This window comes from Acanthaster planci, linkage group LG03 (genome assembly GCF_054643075.1).
Source record: "Acanthaster planci isolate LZ-2023a linkage group LG03, COTS_SCS, whole genome shotgun sequence".
Lineage (NCBI taxonomy): Eukaryota > Metazoa > Echinodermata > Asteroidea > Valvatida > Acanthasteridae > Acanthaster > Acanthaster planci.
Genome location: NC_141779.1, coordinates 286,239 through 307,520, shown reverse-complemented (window position 1 = coordinate 307,520; position 21,282 = coordinate 286,239). Strand labels below are relative to the sequence as shown.

The following is a 21,282-nucleotide window of genomic DNA, read 5'->3' as shown; positions in this document are numbered from 1 at the left end:
AAGTTCTTCTACATTTATGTAGAGTCCAAACCCTTATAAACTTTGGATCCAACATCAACTAGTCCATTGCCAAACAAATACAAGAATAAGGGCAATAAAGTTGTAGCTTTATATACCAAACTATTATCATAAACAGCTATACTTGACATAACACAAAGAACTCAAAATAATATAGAAAAGAATCAATAAAACAAGAATTGAACTTGAAACATACCTGTGGACAAAGGGCAGAAAAGGACACTTGCTGATTGTGGTGTTCACTTAAGCAATGGTCTGCCTCAAGTGACCAGCACAGTCAACAGAGCCAACATCCTGTCCTTTGGGTTCTACCATAAGTCCAGGGGTAGGGCCACTAAGTAACTTTAGGACTGGTCCATTTCAATTTTGGGGGGTGCCTAATTTCTCTATCCTCTACACTCTCCCCTGCAAAAAGAAAGGTTGTCCCTAACATTTGGCAATAAATAACAAAACAGTCATCTCAGATTAGACAGTTCATCCAAGGAACAGTTCATTAGCGTCCATTCCTAGAGCTGGCGGCTCTGCAGTTGCTTGCTGGTTCCTTCCCACGCAGCAACCTGGTAGAGGGAGAGGTTGATGGGGTCATGACGTCCATCGTGCTCATCTCTCTGGGTCTGTGGAACCGTGGTAGAATGGACAAGAACTGGCGTCCCGTGGAACATCGGATGAAGATACCAATGAAGCTATAAATCCTTGGACCCAGCATCACAGCATGGCACCTCGGTGGTTCTGTACTCACATAGAGGTACCCAGGAGTGGCAGCTCACGGTCCTTCTACACACTGCGCAGTGGTTTTTCCTCTTCACTGGTCTCAGCTATGTGGGTGTTCATAGATCTGGAAACTGAACAGCATTACTGTACTCCAGGGATGGTCCAAGGTGGTGCGTACGGGTAGTTCCTCATCCACGTTGTGGGCATTAATGGCGGAGCTTGATGACTGTATGGGTTGACCCACATCGACATAACAGGAACAGGGGGGTTCGGTGCCTGCATGGGGTACATCTGTGGTGGGGCAAGTGAAACTGCATCTACCTGTGGATGCATGCTGTGAGTAGCTGGAATTCCCAGCTGGTCATACTCAAATATTCTGGGTGGATGCCGATTGCGTGTTGGTCTTTCTTGGACCTCCGGGTGGGTATAGTCCTCAGGATCGGCAAGGCCCTCAGTGGAAGGAGTAGCATCATCTGCTGTGGTGTCGGGGTTCTCTGGCTGTAGCGTAGTTGTTGGCTGGATGTCTGGAACTGCATGGTCACTGTCAGGAGCTGCATCGTGTGTTGCAGAGTCAAGACCAGCTGGAGCATGTGGCGTAGCCACATCAAGCTCAGTTGGGGCCCGAACAAAGGGCGCAGCTTCTGGATTGAGTTCCTGGTTGACATCAGCTTGATCTAGCTGACCTGTCGGAGTGACCATCACCAGGTTGGGCTCATCATCAGAACTCTCATCGGCATCATCAAAGCGCTGGTGTGGGTCAGGTGGCCGTTTCCGGGCTCTCTTTGTTCGTGCTGGTTGAGGAGTCTGCTGGGGGGCATCCTCCTGTTGCAGACTGTCACAGGGCAAGAGGAGGTTGCGGTGGATGACCCGGGATTTGGTACTACCTTGCTCAGCCATCACCTCGTAGACCGGAGAATCCTCCCCTCTCCGCCGTTTCACCACATATACTTCATCCTCCCAGTATGACCGCAGTTTGCCTGGACCTGGATGGCGTCTTAAGTTGCGGACAAGCACTCTGTCACCAGGCTGAAGGACAGAGCTATGGACCTTCAGCTCATGATATCTTTTATTTCGATCACTGGACTTTGCTGAGTTGCGGGCTGCCAGGGCATAAGCCTCTTTCATCTGTGTCTTCCAGCGGCTCACGAAGAGGTTATGATCTTCAGCTGCGGGACCTTCTTGTCGATCCAACCCAAATGCGATGTCTATGGGCAATCGAAGTGATCTGCCGTATAACAGGAAAAAGGGAGAGAACCCGGTTGCTGTGTTGCTAGTGCAGTTGTAGGCATGCACAACCTTCTGCAGTGAGTCTTTCCAGTTAGACTTTTGTTCCTCTGTTAGGGTCCTTAGCATCCCTAGTAGCGTTCTGTTTAGCCTCTCACACTGACCATTCCCTTCGGGATGGTATGGGGTGGTTCTGGAAATCCTGATCCCTGCCAGCTCTTGTAGTCTCCGGAAAAGCTTGTTCTCAAACTCTCCTCCCTGGTCGTGGTGGATCTTTGATGGGTAGCCAAACCGAGGAATAAAATCATTGAAGATTTTATCTGCTACGGTCTTCGCAGACTTATCTCGGGTAGCGTAAGCAACGGCGAACCGTGTGAAGTTGTCAATTAGCACCAGGATGTACTCGAACCCACCCTTGCTACGTTCCAGGTGCAGAAAGTCGACGGAGATAACTTCAAAGGGGGCAGTTGTGGTGATAGTGCCCAAGGACTCTTTGTTATGGCGAGCAGGGGGCTTGTCCTTTAGACACCTGCAGACTCGAGTACAGTAGTGCTCCACATCTCGCTGCATGTGAGGCCAGAAGAATCGATCCCTGATGAGCTGGAGGACTCGTCCTGAACCCAAATGACCCATGTTGTTGTGAAGTTCTTGGAAAACACGCAGCCTTAACTTAGCTGGAATGACCATCTGGGAGCGGCCGTTGATCCGGCGGTAGAGTACTCCCTTGTCTAGCTTCAGATGTTTCCACTCACGAAGTAGGGCAACGGTGTCTGGTAGGTCTTTAGCCATCATCGTTTTCGTGGGTCGATGCCCCTTCTGAAGGTAGTTTATTGCCTTAGCTACACATGGATCTTCACTCTGTGCCCGCTGGACATCACCTTTGGTTAACAAGACGCTGTTGGAAGATGGAGGGGGCACGCTTTGGAGTTCCATCTGGGCAGATACTGCAGTAGCCCAGACTGTGTCGCCATTTCCCTGGGCCTCTATGGCTTCAATCGTGGCATCAATGTCGTCCCTGGAGACTTCCCTGGTACAGTCCTTCATGTAGTGATCCATGTCAAGTGGAAGCCTCGACAGAGTGTCGGCATCGGCGTTGTTCTTTCCTGGGCGGTACTTAATGGTGAAATGAAAGTCCGCAAGTTCGGCAACCCATCGTTGACCTGTTGCATTCAGACGAGCCGATGACAGAACATACGTCAGAGGATTGTTGTCTGTGTAAACCGTGAAAGGTGGGGAGTAATACAAGTAGTCGTGAAACTTCTCACAGATAGCCCATTTGAGTGCAAGGAACTCAAGCTTGCCTGAGTGATAATGATAATTCTGTTCGGCAGGTGTTAGTGTGCGGGATCCATAGGCGATAACTCGAAGCTTTCCCTGTTGTCTCTGGTACAGCACTGCCCCCAGTCCATCTTGAGAAGCGTCTGTATGGAGAATAAAGGGCTCGCTGTAATCAGGGAATGCCATGACTGGAGGGGTGACAAGGAATCCCAAGAGTTTCTCTAGTATTTGTTGATGTTGGGTTGTCCATTCTATTCTGGTCTTGGAGAGTGGATGTCCAGTTTGGTTCTTCATCCTTGCTGTTTTCTGACCACCTTTTGGCTGCGACTGTTGGTCAGGCTTGAGCAGGGCATATAGTGGCTTGGCGATGGTAGAGAAGCCTTGTATGTAGCCTCGATAGTATCCCAAGAGTCCCAGTAGCTTCCTCACATCTCCAACTGTTGTTGGCTTCCTTTCACTCAAGGACTTCACCGCGGCAACATCTGCGGGGTCCAAGCGATGACCTTCACTGGATACCAGTCGGCCCAGATAGCGGACTTCTTGCTGAAACAGGCTGCATTTCTTCGGCCTGAGCTTGACCCCATTTTCTTTAAGGCGTCTCAAGATCGTCCGCAGGTTCTCCAAGTGGCTCTGGAAGTTCTCACCTAGGACCAGCACATCATCCAGGTAGGTCATAGCAATGTCCCAATTGATCCCATCCAGGCACTTCTCCATATAACGTTGGAACACTGCAGGGGCATTGGTAAGCCCGAATGGGATTCTAACCCATTCGTACAAACCCCATGGCGTGATGAAGGCAGTTAGGTGGCGGCTTTCTGCAGACACAAATCCCTGATGGTAAGCCTTTCCTTGATCTAGGGTGGAGAACCACTTATTTCCACCTAGCCCATTGAGCACATCTTGGATCCTTGGGATTGGCTGGCGATCCGGGACCGTTTTCCGGTTGAGGCTGCGATAATCGACACAAAGCCGAAGGGAGCCATCTTTTTTTCTCACGCAGACTACTGGTGATGAGTATGATGACGTGGACTTGGATATCCACCCACGGGTGATAAGATCTGACAGGTATGTACGAACCTCTTGATACATCGGTCTTGGGATGGAGTTGTATGTCTTGCAGACTGGCTCCTCATTGTGAAGTTTAATTTTCATCTGCAAGTCTCTGATACACCCAAGGTCTGTGTCGTCCCTGGCGAAAGCAGCAGACTCTTCTCTTAAGATCTTTTCAACTGCAGCCATCTGAGAGGGTGGGAGATGGCTCAGATCCACCGGAGGTATCCAATCATCTGCAGCTAGGGTGTTATCAGAAACTGAGTTGATCTGTTGCTGAGGTCCTGGCTTTTCTCTCCACTCCGAGAAGGTGGACGGATCTACTGAGTATACTGACTGGATTAAGTCAATACTGCCGAGTTGACTCCGGCGTGGAAGAGTGATGTCACGGTTGGTGCAATTTCTAACCCGAATCCCTACAGAGCAGGATGAACCTGCTGCTACATCCACCACAGATTCTTCAACTACAAGACCTTCTGGCCATCGCTGTTCCATATCTGGTTCAAACAGTGCCGTCGCCTTGCCTTGAAGACCAGCATGGACTACACATCTAACCCCTACCAGACTCTGCTTGGGTATGACTGTGTTCCGTTTGCCAGTCCTCACGGTACACAGTGTTTCTTGTTCTGGCATCTGTATGACTTGCACAAGCACTTTGGCTCGGTCCCGTCTCAAGGTGGTCATGGCCCCCAGCAGGAGATCATTGGCACCGCTTCCATAGGACTTAACTGCCTCTTCGATCACATTGAAACCGATGATAGGGTTCTGGAGGAGGTCTTCAGTTACAAGAGCAGGAAACTGGATGGAGGTATTGTTGGACTTCTCTGGTAGTAGGACAAGGTTAACATCAATCCATCCCAAGAAAGGGATGGGGGTTCCATTGGCAGCCCTCAAGTCTAACCCCTCAGGACAGTCAAGAAGCTCCGAGATGGGTCGGACCGGAGTGTCCTTTAGGTTGCTTTTTACCCAGGAGAGACTGAGTATCGATACTTGGGCACCTGTATCCCAAAGAACTGTTGTTGGAACATCATTGATGGTACACTGGACAACACACTTCTTTCCAACCAGATTCCTGACTCGTGCCCTCCTGGTAGTCACTTGGCACGCCAGTTGATTAACTCTTGTAGGGTTTTGTGGTTGTTGGGACATTCCCGCTGCTGGGGCTACTCCCTGTCCCCTGGGAGCAACCCTCTGTCGTTTCCCTGCGGCTTGGATCTCCTCCTTTGTTTGCATCCACGTGCAAAGTGCTCTGAGGACCCGCAGTGATAACAGTGATCGCAGGTGTCACTTTGTTGTTCCCGGGAGCATTTCTCACAGCCTCGGCGGGGTTTGGGACGCTGGCGCTCTCCTTGACGGGGTTCTTGTTTCTGCTGCAGTTGTTGCTGAAGTGCGGCAACTTGACCCTTGAGGGGGGCCAAATCAGCGATGCCAGCTCTGAGGGCAGCAATTTCCGTCATCAGAATGCCTGGCTTCGGACTTTCCTTCCGCTTTGGCTCCTCCACATCAACTTCCTGTACTGCTGTGAATCTGGCCTGATTGAGCTTGGCCCGCCTCTCATTTTCCAGACTAGAGAAAACATTCATTTTCTCAAACAAGACCTCATCTGATGTCTCAGGGTCATCAAGATAGGGGCGGAGCTCTGTTTTAATGGCCTCGCTACGTAGACCGGTTAGTAGGGTGTGACGAAACATCTCCCGGACTAACTGCGGCTCGTAGCGCAGTTTCGACTCGACTTCTTGGCTGGCGAAGATCACCTTCTGTCGAATGTTGAATGCTCGGAGTAGAAACGCCTGTGGCGTCTCCTTCGCACCTTGTGTGAGCTGGGATAACTCCTTGAACAATTCGGTTGCCTCCCGTTCCTGGTAGTGAGAACGAATGATTCGTCTCAGGCTTGGGAGTGAGATCTCGTTTCTTCCCTCAAGGTAGCCACGGAGTTCGGACCCTGGAACAATGGCGCGAATGACGGCATGCACAATGTCCCTGTCCGAATAGCCTTTCTCTCGCCCTGTTTCAATCTGGTTTGCGAGGCTAGCGAAAGTCAGGCGATCCTTTTGGCCTGGTTCCCCGATTTGTCCCGAGATTTTGAATTCCCGCCGGATCAAACTCACAATGTCGGTGTTCACTTCGGGCTTGTCTACCGGTGTTGTCGTTTCGGCTTCGGCTGACTCCATCTTTGACGATTTTGATGTCGAAGCTGATGGGGCTGTGGTGGGCGGTTCAGGGGGCATCAGTCCCTCGATGAACTTCTCCAGCTCTTGTAGAATTTCCAGACCACCATCTTCCTGGTCCTGGATGTCATCACTATTGAGATGGCTGATCACTTTCCGGGCTAGTCGGAGGCGGCCGTTCGTCTGTGCCGCTGCATCTCCAACATCCACTTTGAGTTGCTGGCACACCAGGAGGAGTTGCTCAACAGAAAGACTGCCGAGGCAGGTGGTCAGCCGTCCAACAATTTCGAGCGTTTCCATCTTGGGATATTGGACAGCACGGATGAGTTGATGACGTCACTGGAGTTGCAGTTCCTGTTCAATAGTGCAAGGCGATCCAGGTAAGGCGATCCCTCTCCTCTCTTCAGTGCTGCACACGCTCAGTCGACTCGTCTTCCCACCAGCTGTCTATGTCCCTCCCGGTTACTGGCTCATCATCAAACAGCCGCAGCTAGGGTAGAACCCGTATTGTTGGATAGACGCATGTTGTCCGGTTGAACACAAAGGGTGGCACCGGACACGTCTACCCCATCCAGGCCTCCAAAAATGTAGTACCCCCGTTGGGTGGGGGGGTGTCAGTAGATAAAACTGGAATAAATATCTTTGACTGTGGACAAAGGGCAGAAAAGGACACTTGCTGATTGTGGTGTTCACTTAAGCAATGGTCTGCCTCAAGTGTTTAATTCTAACAATTCTCATACTTTGAATTAAACAGAGACATGAATTTATGTCAAGGATATATAATTCACCTAGATTTACTCACTAGGAGTGTTCCTTTTAGTGCATTTGTCACACTTCCTATGGCATTGTGTTCTTGTCAGTGCAGGGTCCAGGAAACAACACTTCAAACTCACATGGCCCATATCCTGCCTCTATAAAGTTTTACATAAACAGCATTCCTTGGGACAAAGCCCACATGTGCACCAACCTAGTTCCCTAGCCTGAGACTTGTCTCTCATAAGTAAAAAACACACATCTGTCCTACTGAGCTGGGCCAATAAACTATCCCAGGCTAATGTGGTTATACAGTGATGAGTCACCACAGTCCATGTGGGAGTCCATGCCACTGTGGCTAGAGTCAATGACCCTGCCATGTGGTCACTGCTGTGCATTCTCTACACATTATCCAGTACATGGATAATACAGGTGTGACACAAGGTTCATAAGTTTTTACCGTCTCCTAACTTCCAATTTCTTCTGCTTCTTACTAACTCAGTTGCAACAATTGTTTCAAGATGATTAACTTTCAGGAAAACTTTGTTACAATGAAATACATCTACAGTCGAACGTTCACCCCCGATCAGAATACATGAAAGGCCGACTCTGATCCAGTGTTTCAAGTCTGGACATTCTCCAGAATAAAATGGTACAGACTTCATCTACATTTTAATGGCAATGCATGGCAAGTTCTTCTACATTTATGTAGAGTCCAAACCCTTATAAACTTTGGATCCAACATCAACTAGTCCATTGCCAAACAAATACAAGAATAAGGGCAATAAAGTTGTAGCTTTATATACCAAACTATTATCATAAACAGCTATACTTGACATAACACAAAGAACTCAAAATAATATAGAAAAGAATCAATAAAACAAGAATTGAACTTGAAACATACCTGTGGACAAAGGGCAGAAAAGGACACTTGCTGATTGTGGTGTTCACTTAAGCAATGGTCTGCCTCAAGTGACCAGCACAGTCAACAGAGCCAACATCCTGTCCTTTGGGTTCTACCATAAGTCCAGGGGTAGGGCCACTAAGTAACTTTAGGACTGGTCCATTTCAATTTTGGGGGGTGCCTAATTTCTCTATCCTCTACACATACATGTACGTGTATGTGGCTTGTACGTACATGTACACGTACCATACCGGTACATGTACGTACATCTACTACTGTTGTTTCAGTCTGGCGATGACCAGACCATGATGTCATACATTTCAATACACTTCCAAGCCTGTTGCTTGATACATTTCATGCAGTGCAGATGTTTCGTTTAGTTAATTTTTGGCATTTTCCATTTTGACATTTTCTTCCCAGGTGCTATTTACAATTCAGCATGCAGCCTTACATGTACTGTACGTGTACGTCATATCTCAAATCATCAATTTGATGTAACTCAGGAATTGTGAAGTTTCTGTGCTCTCTGCAGTTTGGTAAGTCTCTTTCCTATCCTGAACTTGAGAAGCTCAAACGTATGAACAAGGTACCGGTAGGAAACAATTCCATAAACCCACACCACTGATTTTTCCCTGCAGTGATCTACAGTCATCTAAAAGGAAAACCGTGTCATAAAAACATCAATTTTTTCATTGAAAATATTGTGATCCGTGTGCAACCTTTTATCACATTCGGTTCTTCTGACGTTGGGATCATTTTGTAATGAATGTTGTGATCCACGTGTAACGGTTTATCACATTTGGTTCTTCTGAAATTGGGATCATTTTGTAATAATGTTTTTGTCCGTTGTACATGTATGAGCCCAGCAGCATGAAATCCTGTATTGAGCACCATGCGACCACTCTGAATTAAACTGCCTTGTAACCTTCCATGCATACAGGTCTGACTAATACGCTCAGATCCAGCAGCATAGTGCACAGGAAAATTGACATCTGTGCCGTATTATGTCCTCCATCTTTAGATTCAGTAATAACAAGAAATTCACTTTAAAAATTACTAGTGCAAGTGCAATTTTTTGGCTAAACCTGTGCCAAAAACTGAACTTTGACACTTGGAGCTTGCTCTGTCAGTGCTGTGTACAGTACAGTAGGGCTGCATTACACTTATGTGACATGTATCAATACATGTAAAGACAATTTGGATAGGAAGATGTTGGCACATTGCTCAAGTCTTACAGTAATATATTCCTTGTCACAGGGGATGGTTATTTTCATTGGATGTGTTGGGTGAAAGTACATGTAACTGCCACGTTTGATAGACATTTTAGGTATTACTTGACACTTGAAGACCAGGATGCATACTATGCGAAACGTTCCTGTTGGGAACTTTGTCAGTATTCCCCTTCCGGCCAGAGCAAAATTTGAAATAAATAAAATACAATGACTTACAAACTGACTCAACTGCCAGCCCTATTTTCCTTACAATGTTTATTCAGTATTCATTGTTCCTGTCTTTGGGTTTGTTATCAATGTGCAATAAGGCCAAGACTGTCAGCGCTTTCGAATGTACATGTACTTGTGTCATGTAAACCTGTCATCGTACTAAAACCTATTCTTTGAATATTTTCTCGCTGCATTCTCAGCTCAATTATGCGTCTTTTCATAATTCATATAGAAAGTTTAAAGTGTATTTTAAACTTGAAAGTTTCAAGTGGTGAAAGTAAAAGTTTGGTTTTGCAGATTCTCTAGTAAAACAATAATATCTTCCTGTTTACACGTACCTTTGTTGCATAAAGGGAGAGTCAAAAAAGCACACAGGTACACATGTGTAGACAGCCTGAAGTCGTTAGAGATTGGCTGAAGATATTGACAGGCTGAAGTTAACATCGGTGCTTAGGTTGACAGAGGTAGACTGGCCGATGTCGGCCGAAGTGGATACGCTGACAGTAGAGGTAGACTGGATGATGTCAGCAGAAATAGATGTGCTAAGTTCGGCAGAGGCGGTCACGCTGACAGTGGAGGCGTACAGGCTGACATCAGCAGAGGTGGTCACGCTGACAGTGGAGGCGTACAGGCTGATGTCAGCAGAGGTGGTCACGCTGACAGTGGAGGCGTACAGGCTGATGTCAGCAGAGGTGGACAAGCTAATGGCAGAGGTAGACGGTCAGAGAGTTGAAGTCGTCAGAGGAAGACCAGCTGGCATTGGATATGATGATTTGTGATGACGTGCTATTAATTTGAGATTTACCGGTAGAGATTTAAAAGTGCTTCCATCTTGTCATTCCTTATGTCTTGATGAATTCATCATTTTTGAGACAAATTGCCTGCTGTTGTTCAAGAAGCTCCCTCTGAATACTTTTTTCAAAGTTGACCTGCATCAATTGGAATTTCCTAACTTTGTCGAAGTGTAGTTAATTGAGATTTTGTTCATTTTGCATCAATTACTTCATGTTGCATTTTCATTACGAATATAAATTTGTTTAAATGACTGCAGTGAACGTTATACACAAAAATTCAGCTGTTTGTTAAGTTCCAGTGCTGTAAAGTTCTTGAATAGTTTAAGTGATTCAGCCCAATACTGCTATTCTGAACACCTATGTACCAAACATTGGGGTATACTGAACATTCTCCTTGGCTCCCGAGTTCTCCATACCGAACATTAAAAGGTTGCTTTAAAAGGAAATACATTTAGGACTGATGAGAATACTGACAAGTTTAGGAAAATCTGTCTTGCAAAAGATCAGTGCCAACACCGTCAGTATGTATGTGTTTAATTTGCTTCAGAAATTGTATTTGATGATGTTTATTCTTGTAACAATGCTGCACCATCTTCTCAAGATTTTCTTTTAAATGTACGTGTACAGGTATTACCTGCGGTGGCTCTTGGCTCCCAAGTCTATTAGCCCATGCCTCATAATTAATATCTCCCCCATTCACTCCTAAAACAAGATTCAATCCTAATGTAATCAAGAGTCAAGCCCACAACTACCTATTAGACCACTTTCTCTGATCTCATTGTAAAGACATCAGATTGTCTCGATAGTGTAATTAGAATCAATGTGTTTTATTGTACAAGGGGTTATGATTTTTTTAGGTATAAGTACGTGTACCCGGTACATACATGTACATGTACCTTATAGGGTGTAAACTTCAACTTGAGCAGATATACTAAAATGTGGTCTTCAAGATGCACTACTCACTCAATTCTGAGTTCAGCTATAAGCTATATAAGCCTGCAAATCTCAAATGCAAAGTTTGAATTTTAATTGCAACAGAAAAAGAGTAACATTTTGAATTTGTGCATTAATGCAAATTGTTTGGTTGACTGTCATCTGTTTTGGGAGCTAAGAACAACTAATTTGTCCACGGTTTTACGTGTATTTAATGGTGTCCATTCTTTGATTTTCGTATTCATGCCAAGAAACTGAAGTGAGACTAGACGCCATCCAGTCTATGCTGCTTTCCTTAGGATGTCACAGCGACGTGAATAATACCAGTCCCCACTACACAGCTGTTTGAGAAGCTCTTCCATCTCAGTGGATGCCTTTCCGCCCATGCATTCAGTGACCGGGGAATCCCATCCGGGACAACGCACGTAAGGATTTGAGTGTGGCGTCTCGTCACTGATCCTCTAACCATTTGTGGACGTTTTCCTACCAACATCACCGCTCCACGGATAGCGCTGTTCTGTTGTTTCTTCACGAGGTCTTGATGCAGCCCCCTCGTAGATGCCCAACCATCCTATGTGTGCTACCTGTCTCTTGATGCCATTGATGTTATGCTCCGGCATACGCCTTGCCATTGATACCAGTTCCCAGTGGCTACTTTTCTGCAGTGGGCCCTTCTGTGCCGGTGTTGCATCTCGTGAATGTGAGTAGCGTATTTACTAAATCAAAGCTTTCAACATTATGCATTGCCCAAACCGTTGTCATAAAAGTTGTGAACTACGCTTGGAATTGCTATTTGCACTAGAAACCAAGAGAATACTTTATTTTCGGCTCGGTCCGCACGTGGATAGGGTTTTCAGTCCCTATCTGATTCTCATTGTGTCCTCACAGCAGGTTTCTTCAGGCTTGCCAGCTACAGTGCCAAGGGTACTTTTTAGGAATCCTTTGTGTCATTATCAGAAATAAATAATAATAATAATTTCCCAAGAACCTTGCGGGTAGCCATTTCATAATCAAGAACCCATCCTTTTTCTGCATTCAGTAGAAATCTATTTGCCTTTATAAAATTTTTGTTTGAAGTTGTATGGATTTCATATTGAACCAAAACATGTAGAAAAGCTGTAAATTTTTTAAATTTTCTGTCCTTTTCTGAGCTGTCCAGTAAAAGTGCAGAAGACAACTGCATGTTTTTTGGTTGACATGCATTCCTTTTTTTCTGTTTTGCATTTTTACATATTCTGTCAGTCTTTTATTAAAGTCTCACCCTGACAGGTTAAGTTTAGCATGCTTGAATAAAAGAATAATTTGACGTTTTTGTTAAACCATTGCTTTTACTGACCCAATTTCAAATGCAGGTATTGTGTGGCTTCTCATAACTTGCTGGCTATTGAGGGGCATACATCACTGGCTTCCAGTATACTAAGAACAGAGCAGTTGATCATCTCTGTCATCTCATCAAACAGCAGTTTCAGACGCCTTACAGATTTCACTTTTAAGGTGAGCGAGATTTCTTTTGCAATTTCAGAAGAAGCTCAGCATTTGGGCAAATAATTGTTATTTCATACACGATGTTTGTGAAGTCTGTGAACATTTATGATGTGTCAAACACAAACTTGATTGCTCTTCACAGTCTGCATTGCAGGGCATTGCCATAGAAATATTGTCAAATATTACACCACTGACTTTCAAGAGTTGGTACTTACGGCGGTGTTGAAAGTTGGTCGATAATCTTGCTTTTTCAAAAGTCAGGGTTTCAGCTGTAAATAATACCATCAAGTGGTTTTCTGGTAAAATGAAGAAGTTGCAATCTGTAGCTTCTTTGGATATTTTATCATACGATTTAACAGTTAATATAAATTTGAAAAACGACCTCCTCTTGGCGTGAGCCTTTGAATGTGGGATGGATTGGGGATGTATGTGGATGTGGGTTTTGATTCTGTTTTGAAACACAACTGCAAAAACGGCAGCTGCAAAAATGGGCAACTTTATTTGGAGGTCGACGAAAAAAGGACAGTCCCAAAATGTTACTTTATTTTCAGTTTTATTGAATATTTCCAGCAGATGAATCATTTATAAATGACCTTGCCAATTGGTATACAAGCTTAAAGACACGAATTTCACACAGCCGTCAGATTTAGTTTATTGGACGTTTTTTTACTTTCCCTTTCGTTTGCATCATATTTCTCCAAAATACTCTTTTCCCACAAAAAGTAAAAAGCAAGTTGTATGAAAGGAATCCACATTGTCTACCACAGTCCCTCCTCAATAGTCGGTCTCAGCAGGAAGTGACGTATTCAGGATAGTTAGTGCACCACAAACTGTCTTATCGTGTGTACAAAGTATACATTACAAATTATGTATCTTTTTGCACAGAAACCTTGCAGTGAACTTTAATACTGAAAGTAATTTGTAAAGAACTATTGATTATGCAGCCATCCCATGTCCCCTTTGTTGCAGGCAGAGATAGTCACAAATGCAGAGAGAGATGTCGGCAGAGGTATATGTGCTGAAGTCGACAGACGTGCCAAAGTCGGCAGAGGAAGACAAGCTGATGTTGATTAAGGTATGTTGTGGATATGATGTTTTGTATCTGTTATCCCTGATATTTTGGGGACAAATTGCCTGCCATAATTCCAGGATGCTCACTCCAAACGTAAAAAACATGGACGTCAATCCTCTGAAGTTGTAGCCTAGTTATTTCAGATTTAATTCATTTTGTCAGTGTTTGTTTTACGTTGCATTTTTTAACGCCTGTGGTAGGTTGTGTAACGTCATCAGTTTTTTGAATTACAGCGTGGAAGACACCTACATGGACATCGACAGGAGGAGAGACAGACGAAAGCGTGATGACTGTCCTGAAGGTTAGGCTTGGAATGTGTTTTTGGCTGATATACCGTAATGCACAAGAGGATATAGTTTCATGAATTTATCTTTAAAACTGCTGGTTTAGAATGCACTGTTTCCCAGCACTTTGGAATGATGTGGTCCATTCATACCATAGTAGATATTTTCGACAGGGCTAACCCTTGATACATGTATATGCATTTTAACATTCACTATTTGTAAAAACCCAGGTGGAAAATATCATAAACAGAGCGTGGCAAAACAAAATCCTTGCAGTTTGCATAATGCCTTTATACATTGTTTATTCCAGCTTTCTGGATTCACTCATCAATGGGGAGGTAGACAGTGTAAAGGAAGGAACAGATTATAGTACCGGTAAGTTTTTAACCCGTTTTCTATAATGAAATGGGAATCAAAAGCTCAATAAAAGCAGGTTAGATATCCTTCCCAATTTATAAACGTTAAAAAAATGCACTACTTGTCAAATACTTTGGAATCTAGAATGTTTATCAACTCTGCACATATATTGTGATTTAATATGTATTTTTTCTGTTGACTACATGTTGGAAAGATCATCTGATGCCTGAAGATGAGTGAAGTTTCTTTCAACTCGGAAGAATGAACATCAGTAAAGCAGTATAAAGAGAATGAAAACCTTGCTTGTGTTTCTTTGTGTCTCTAAACTCCCTCCCGCCTCCCCTCCCGCTAAAAATTTGTCCTTAAACTCCCTCCCGCCTCCCCTCCCGCTAAAAATTTGTCCTTAAACTCCCTCCCGCCTCCCCTCCCGCTAAAAATTTGTCCTTAAACTCCCTCCCGCCTCCCCTCCCGCTAAAAATTTGTCCTTAAACTCCCTCCCGCCTCCCCTCCCGCTAAAAATTTGTCCTTAAACTCCCTCCCGCCTCCCCTCCCGCTAAAAATTTGTCCTTAAACTACCTCCCGCCTCCCCTCCCGCTAAAAATTTGTCCTTAAACTCCCTCCCGCCTCCCCTCCCGCTAAAAATTTGTCCTTAAACTCCCTCCCGCCTCCCCTCCCGCTAAAAATTTGTCCTTAAACTCCCTCCCGCCTCCCCTCCCGCTAAAAATTTGTCCTTAAACTCCCTCCCCGCCTCCCCTCCCCGCTAAAAATTTGTCCTTGCCTCCCCTCCCGCTAAAAATTTGTCCTTAAACTCCCTCCCGCCTCCCCTCCCGCTAAAAATTTGTCCTTAAACTCCCTCCCGCCTCCCCTCCCGCTAAAAATTTGTCCTTAAACTCCCTCCCGCCTCCCCTCCCGCTAAAAATTTGTCCTTAAACTCCCTCCCGCCTCCCCTCCCGCTAAAAATTTGTCCTTAAACTCCCTCCCGCCTCCCCTCCCGCTAAAAATTTGTCCTTAAACTCCCTCCCGCCTCCCCTCCCGCTAAAAATTTGTCCTTAAACTCCCTCCCGCCTCCCCTCCCGCTAAAAATTTGTCCTTAAACTCCCTCCCGCCTCCCCTCCCGCTAAAAATTTGTCCTTAAACTCCCTCCCGCCTCCCCTCCCGCTAAAAATTTGTCCTTAAACTCCCTCCCCGCCTCCCCTCCCGCTAAAAATTTGTCCTTAAACTCCCTCCCGCCTCCCCTCCCGCTAAAAATTTGTCCTTAAACTCCCTCCCGCCTCCCCTCCCGCTAAAAATTTGTCCTTAAACTCCCTCCCGCCTCCCCTCCCGCTAAAAATTTGTCCTTAAACTCCCTCCCGCCTCCCCTCCCGCTAAAAATTTGTCCTTAAACTCCCTCCCGCCTCCCCTCCCGCTAAAAATTTGTCCTTAAACTCCCTCCCGCCTCCCCTCCCGCTAAAAATTTGTCCTTAAACTCCCTCCCGCCTCCCCTCCCGCTAAAAATTTGTCCTTAAACTCCCTCCCGCCTCCCCTCCCGCTAAAAATTTGTCCTTAAACTCCCTCCCGCCTCCCCTCCCGCTAAAAATTTGTCCTTAAACTCCCTCCCGCCTCCCCTCCCGCTAAAAATTTGTCCTTAAACTCCCTCCCGCCTCCCCTCCCGCTAAAAATTTGTCCTTAAACTCCCTCCCGCCTCCCCTCCCGCTAAAAATTTGTCCTTAAACTCCCTCCCGCCTCCCCTCCCGCTAAAAATTTGTCCTTAAACTCCCTCCCGCCTCCCCTCCCGCTAAAAATTTGTCCTTAAACTCCCTCCCGCCTCCCCTCCCGCTAAAAATTTGTCCTTAAACTCCCTCCCGCCTCCCCTCCCGCTAAAAATTTGTCCTTAAACTCCCTCCCGCCTCCCCTCCCGCTAAAAATTTGTCCTTAAACTCCCTCCCGCCTCCCCTCCCGCTAAAAATTTGTCCTTAAACTCCCTCCCGCCTCCCGCTAAAAATTTGTCCTTAAACTCCCTCCCGCCTCCCGCTAAAAATTTGTCCTTAAACTCCCTCCCGCCTCCCGCTAAAAATTTGTCCTTAAACTCCCTCCCCGCCTCCCCTCCCGCTAAAAATTTGTCCTTAAACTCCCTCCCGCCTCCCCTCCCGCTAAAAATTTGTCCTTAAACTCCCTCCCGCCTCCCCTCCCGCTAAAAATTTGTCCTTAAACTCCCTCCCGCCTCCCCTCCCGCTAAAAATTTGTCCTTAAACTCCCTCCCGCCTCCCCTCCCGCTAAAAATTTGTCCTTTGTCCTTTGTCCTTTGTCCTTTGTCCTTTGTCCTTTGTCCTTTGTCCTTTGTCCTTTGTCCTTTGTCCTTTGTCCTTTGTCCTTTGTCCTTTGTCCTTTGTCCTTTGTCCTTTGTCCTTTGTCCTTTGTCCTTTGTCCTTTGTCCTTTGTCCTTTGTCCTTTGTCCTTTGTCCTTTGTCCTTTGTCCTTTGTCCTTTGTCCTTTGTCCTTTGTCCTTTGTCCTTTGTCCTTTGTCCTTTGTCCTTTGTCCTTTGTCCTTTGTCCTTTGTCCTTTGTCCTTTGTCCTTTGTCCTTTGTCCTTTGTCCTTTGTCCTTTGTCCTTTGTCCTTTGTCCTTTGTCCTTTGTCCTTTGTCCTTTGTCCTTTGTCCTTTGTCCTTTGTCCTTTGTCCTTTGTCCTTTGTCCTTTGTCCTTTGTCCTTTGTCCTTTGTCCTTTGTCCTTTGTCCTTTGTCCTTTGTCCTTTGTCCTTTGTCCTTTGTCCTTTGTCCTTTGTCCTTTGTCCTTTGTCCTTTGTCCTTTGTCCTTTGTCCTTTGTCCTTTGTCCTTTGTCCTTTGTCCTTTGTCCTTTGTCCTTTGTCCTTTGTCCTTTGTCCTTTGTCCTTTGTCCTTTGTCCTTTGTCCTTTGTCCTTTGTCCTTTGTCCTTTGTCCTTTGTCCTTTGTCCTTTGTCCTTTGTCCTTTGTCCTTTGTCCTTTGTCCTTTGTCCTTTGTCCTTTGTCCTTTGTCCTTTGTCCTTTGTCCTTTGTCCTTTGTCCTTTGTCCTTTGTCCTTTGTCCTTTGTCCTTTGTCCTTTGTCCTTTGTCCTTTGTCCTTTGTCAACCTACCTTTTATTTCCAAGTTGTGAATAAATGCCACACAAAATAATCACATCTGCTCATTTATTATTCTTCTTGCAATTATCAACTTAAATAAAGTTTCTAGACTTGTAACAAATTGTAATATGTATTATTTACTTCTATTAATTTGTGAATAAATGCCACACAGAATAATCAGATCTTCTCATTTATTATTCCTCTTGCAATTATCAACTTAAATAAAGTTTCTAGACTTGTAACAAATTGTAATATGTATTATTTAGCTTCTATTAATTTGTGAATAAATGCCACAGAAATTAAATTATCAAATCTGCTCGTTTATTATTCCTCTTCCAATTATCATCAACTTAAAATAAAGTTTGTATACTTTAAACATTGTGTTGTTTTTAGAACATGGGAGTTTTAAATGCAAGGTTGCCAACAATTCTTCTTACACGGGGGTTTAAAAAAAATTTTAGAAGCAATTATTCTTGCAGTTTACTCTTAAAACATGGGGTTAGGAACAATTTCCGCCATTTTATCTACTAACTTTTAAATCGAGGTTAGAAAAGTTGCAAACAGGTCACTTTTTAGAACATGGGGTTTAGAACAAATTTAATGTCCATTTTTAAATGCGAAGTTGCAAACAATTCACTTTTTTAATCAAACATTGGGGTTAGAACAATTTTAGAAGCAATTATTCATGCAGTTTTACTCTTAAAACATGGGGTTAGGAACAATCTCCGCCATTTTATCTACTACCTTTTAAAATGAGAGGTTAGAAAAGTTGCAAACAGGTCACTTTTTTTAGAACATGGGGGTTAGAACAAATTTAATGTCAATTTTTAAATGCGAAGTTGCAAACAATTCACTTTTTTAATCAAACATTGGGTTTAGAACAATTTTAGAAGCAATTATTCATGCAGTTTTACTCTTAAAACATGGGGTTAGGAACAATTTCCGCCATTTTATCTACTACTTTTTAAATCGAGAGGTTAGAAAAGTTGCAAACAGGTCACTTTTTTTAGAACATGGGGGTTAGAACAAATTTAATGTCAATTTTTAAATGCGAAGTTGCAAACAATTCACTTTTTTAATCAAACATTGGGATTAGAACAATTTTAGCAAATATACTTGTAATTTTACTTTTTTAAAACATAGTTATTCGCATTTTGACATGGGGGTTAGAACAATTTTAGAAGCAATTATTCTTGCGGTTTTACTCTTAAAACATGGCGTTACGAACAATTTCTGCCATTTTATCTACTACTTTTTAAATCGAGAGGTTAGAAAACTTGCAAACAGGTCATTTTTTTAGAACATGGGGTTTAGAACAAATTTAATGTCAATTTTTAAATGCGAAGTTGCAAACAATTCACTTTTTTAATCAAACATTGGGGTTAGAACAATTTTAGCAAATATACTTGTAATTTTACTTTTTTAAAACATAGTTATTCACATTTTTAACAACATGGGGGTTAGAACAATTTTAGAAGCAATTATTCTTGCAGTTTTACTGTTAAAACATGGGGTTACGAACAGTTTCCGCCATTTTATCTACTACCTTTTGAAACGAGAGATTAGAACAATTTTAAATGAAAAGTTGCAAACAAGTCACTTTTTTTAGAACATGGGGGTTAGAGAACAAATTTAATGTCAATTTTTAAATGCGAAGTTGCAAACAATTCACTTTTTTAATCAAACATTGGGGTTAGAACAATTTTAGCAAATATACTCGTAATTTTACTTTTTTAAAACATAGTTATTCATATTTTTAACATGGGGGTTAGAACAATTTTAGAATCAATTATTCTTGCAATTTTACTCTTAAAACATGGGGTTAGGAACAATTTCCGCCATTTTATCTACTACTTTTTAAATCGAGAGGTTAGAAAAAGTGCAAACAGGTCACTTTTTTACAACATGGGGTTTAGAACAAATTTAATGTCAATTTTTAAATGCGAAGTTGCAAACAATTCACGTTTTTAATCAAACATTGGGGTTAGAACACTTTTAGCAGCAAATATACTTGTAATTTTACTTTTTTAAAACATAGCTATTCACATTTTTAACAACATGGGGGTTAGAACAATTTTAGAATCAATTATTCTTGCAATTTTATTCTAAAAACATCAGTTTTAGGAGCAATTACTCCCGTTACATGGAATCGGAAACAATTTTCACCAATTTTTTCTGCAGCATTTTAAAACGTACCGTAACGAACAATTTTAATGGCAAATTTTAAATGCGAATTTGCAAAAAATTCACTTTTTTAGATCATGGGGGGTTAAGAACACTTTTAGCAGCAAATATACTTGTAATTTTACTTTTAAAACATAGTTATTCACATTTTTAACAACATGGGGGTTAGACCAATTTTAGAAGCAATTATTCTTGCAGTTTTACTCTTAAAACATGGGGTTACGAACAGTTTCCGCCATTTTATCTACTACCTTTTAAAACGAGAGATTAGAACAATTTTAAATGAAAAGTTGCAAACAAGTCACTTTTTTTAGAACATGGGGGTTAGAGAACAAATTTAATGTCAATTTTAAATGCGAAGTTGCAAAGAATTCACTTTTTTAATCAAACATTGGGTTTAGAACAATTTTAGCAAATACACTTGTAATTTTACTTTTTTAAAACATAGTTATTCACATTTTTAACATGGGGGTTAGAACAATTTTAGAAGCAATTCTTGCAATTTTACTCTTAGAACATGGGGGTTAGAGAACAAATTTAATGTCAATTTTTACATGCGAAGTTGCAAACAATTCACTTTTTTAATCAAACATTGGGGTCTGAACAATTTTAGCAAATATACTTGTAATTTTACTTTTTTAAAACATAGTTATTCACATTTTTAACATGGGGGCTAGAACAATTTAAAAAGCAATTATTCTTGCAGTTTTACTCTTAAAACATGGGGTTACGAACAATTTCCGCCATTAGTACTACCTTTTAAAATGAGAAGTTAGAAATGTTGCAAACAGGTCACTTTTTTAGAACATGGGGGTTAGAACAAATTTAATGTCAATTTTTAAATGCGAAGTTGCAAACAATTCACTTTTTTAATCAAACATTGGGTTTAAAAAAAATTTTAGAAGCAATTATTCTTGCAGTTTTACTCTTAAAACATGGGGTTACGAACAATTTCCGCCATTTTATCTACTACCTTTTAAAATGAGAAGTTAGAAATGTTGCAAACAAGTCACTTTTTTAGAACATGGGGGTTAGAACAAATTTAATGTCAATTTTTAAATGCAAAGTTGCAAACAATTCACTTTTTTAATCAAACATTGGGTTTAAAAAAATTTTAGAAGCAATTATTCTTGCAGTTTTACTCTTAAAACATGGGGTTACGAACAATTTCCGCCATTTTATCTACTACCTTTTAAAATGAGAAGTTAGAAATGTTGCAAACAGGTCACTTTTTTAGAACATGGGGGTTAGAACAAATTTAATGTCAATTTTTAAATGCGAAGTTGCAAACAATTCACTTTTTTAATCAAACATTGGGTTTAAAAAAATTTTAGAAGCAATTATTCTTGCAGTTTTACTCTTAAAACATGGGGTTACGAACAATTTCCGCCATTTTATCTACTACCTTTTAAAATGAGAAGTTAGAAATGTTGCAAACAGGTCACTTTTTTAGAACATGGGGGTTAGAACAAATTTAATGTCAATTTTTAAATGCAAGGTTGCAAACAATTCACTTTTTTAATCAAACATTGGGTTTAAAAAAATT

The 21,282-nt window shown here is 42.6% G+C and overlaps 2 protein-coding genes and 1 long non-coding RNA gene across 12 annotated transcripts in view; 1 reads left to right on the top strand and 2 right to left on the bottom strand.

Annotated features, from left to right (window-relative positions):
• Window positions 1-14,493, top strand: part of LOC147799527 (uncharacterized) — an 84,445-nt gene extending 69,952 nt beyond the window's left edge. For 6 of the 8 annotated variants that reach the window (XM_087135123.1, XM_087135122.1, XM_087135119.1 and 3 more), the window contains 5 exons: window positions 8,527-11,975; window positions 12,628-12,769; window positions 13,730-13,835; window positions 14,066-14,133; window positions 14,427-14,493. In XM_087135123.1, coding sequence (XP_086991249.1) covers window positions 10,025-10,327 — 303 coding nt within the window. In that variant the 5' untranslated portion in view covers window positions 8,527-10,024 and the 3' untranslated portion in view covers window positions 10,328-11,975; window positions 12,628-12,769; window positions 13,730-13,835; window positions 14,066-14,133; window positions 14,427-14,493. The remainder of the gene's footprint in view (window positions 1-8,526; window positions 11,976-12,627; window positions 12,770-13,729; window positions 13,836-14,065; window positions 14,134-14,426) is intronic. The other 2 variants (XR_015424933.1, XM_087135120.1) reach the window with 2 other exon arrangements.
• Window positions 1-21,282, bottom strand: part of LOC110988129 (uncharacterized) — a 498,416-nt gene that overhangs the window by 363,439 nt on the left and 113,695 nt on the right. The window lies entirely within an intron of this gene.
• LOC147799526 (uncharacterized) lies at window positions 17,605-19,895 on the bottom strand. The gene is made up of 2 exons (XR_015424944.1): window positions 18,554-19,895; window positions 17,605-18,335 (listed from the first exon to the last, which is right to left on the bottom strand). It is a non-coding gene; the product is annotated as an uncharacterized LOC147799526 (long non-coding RNA).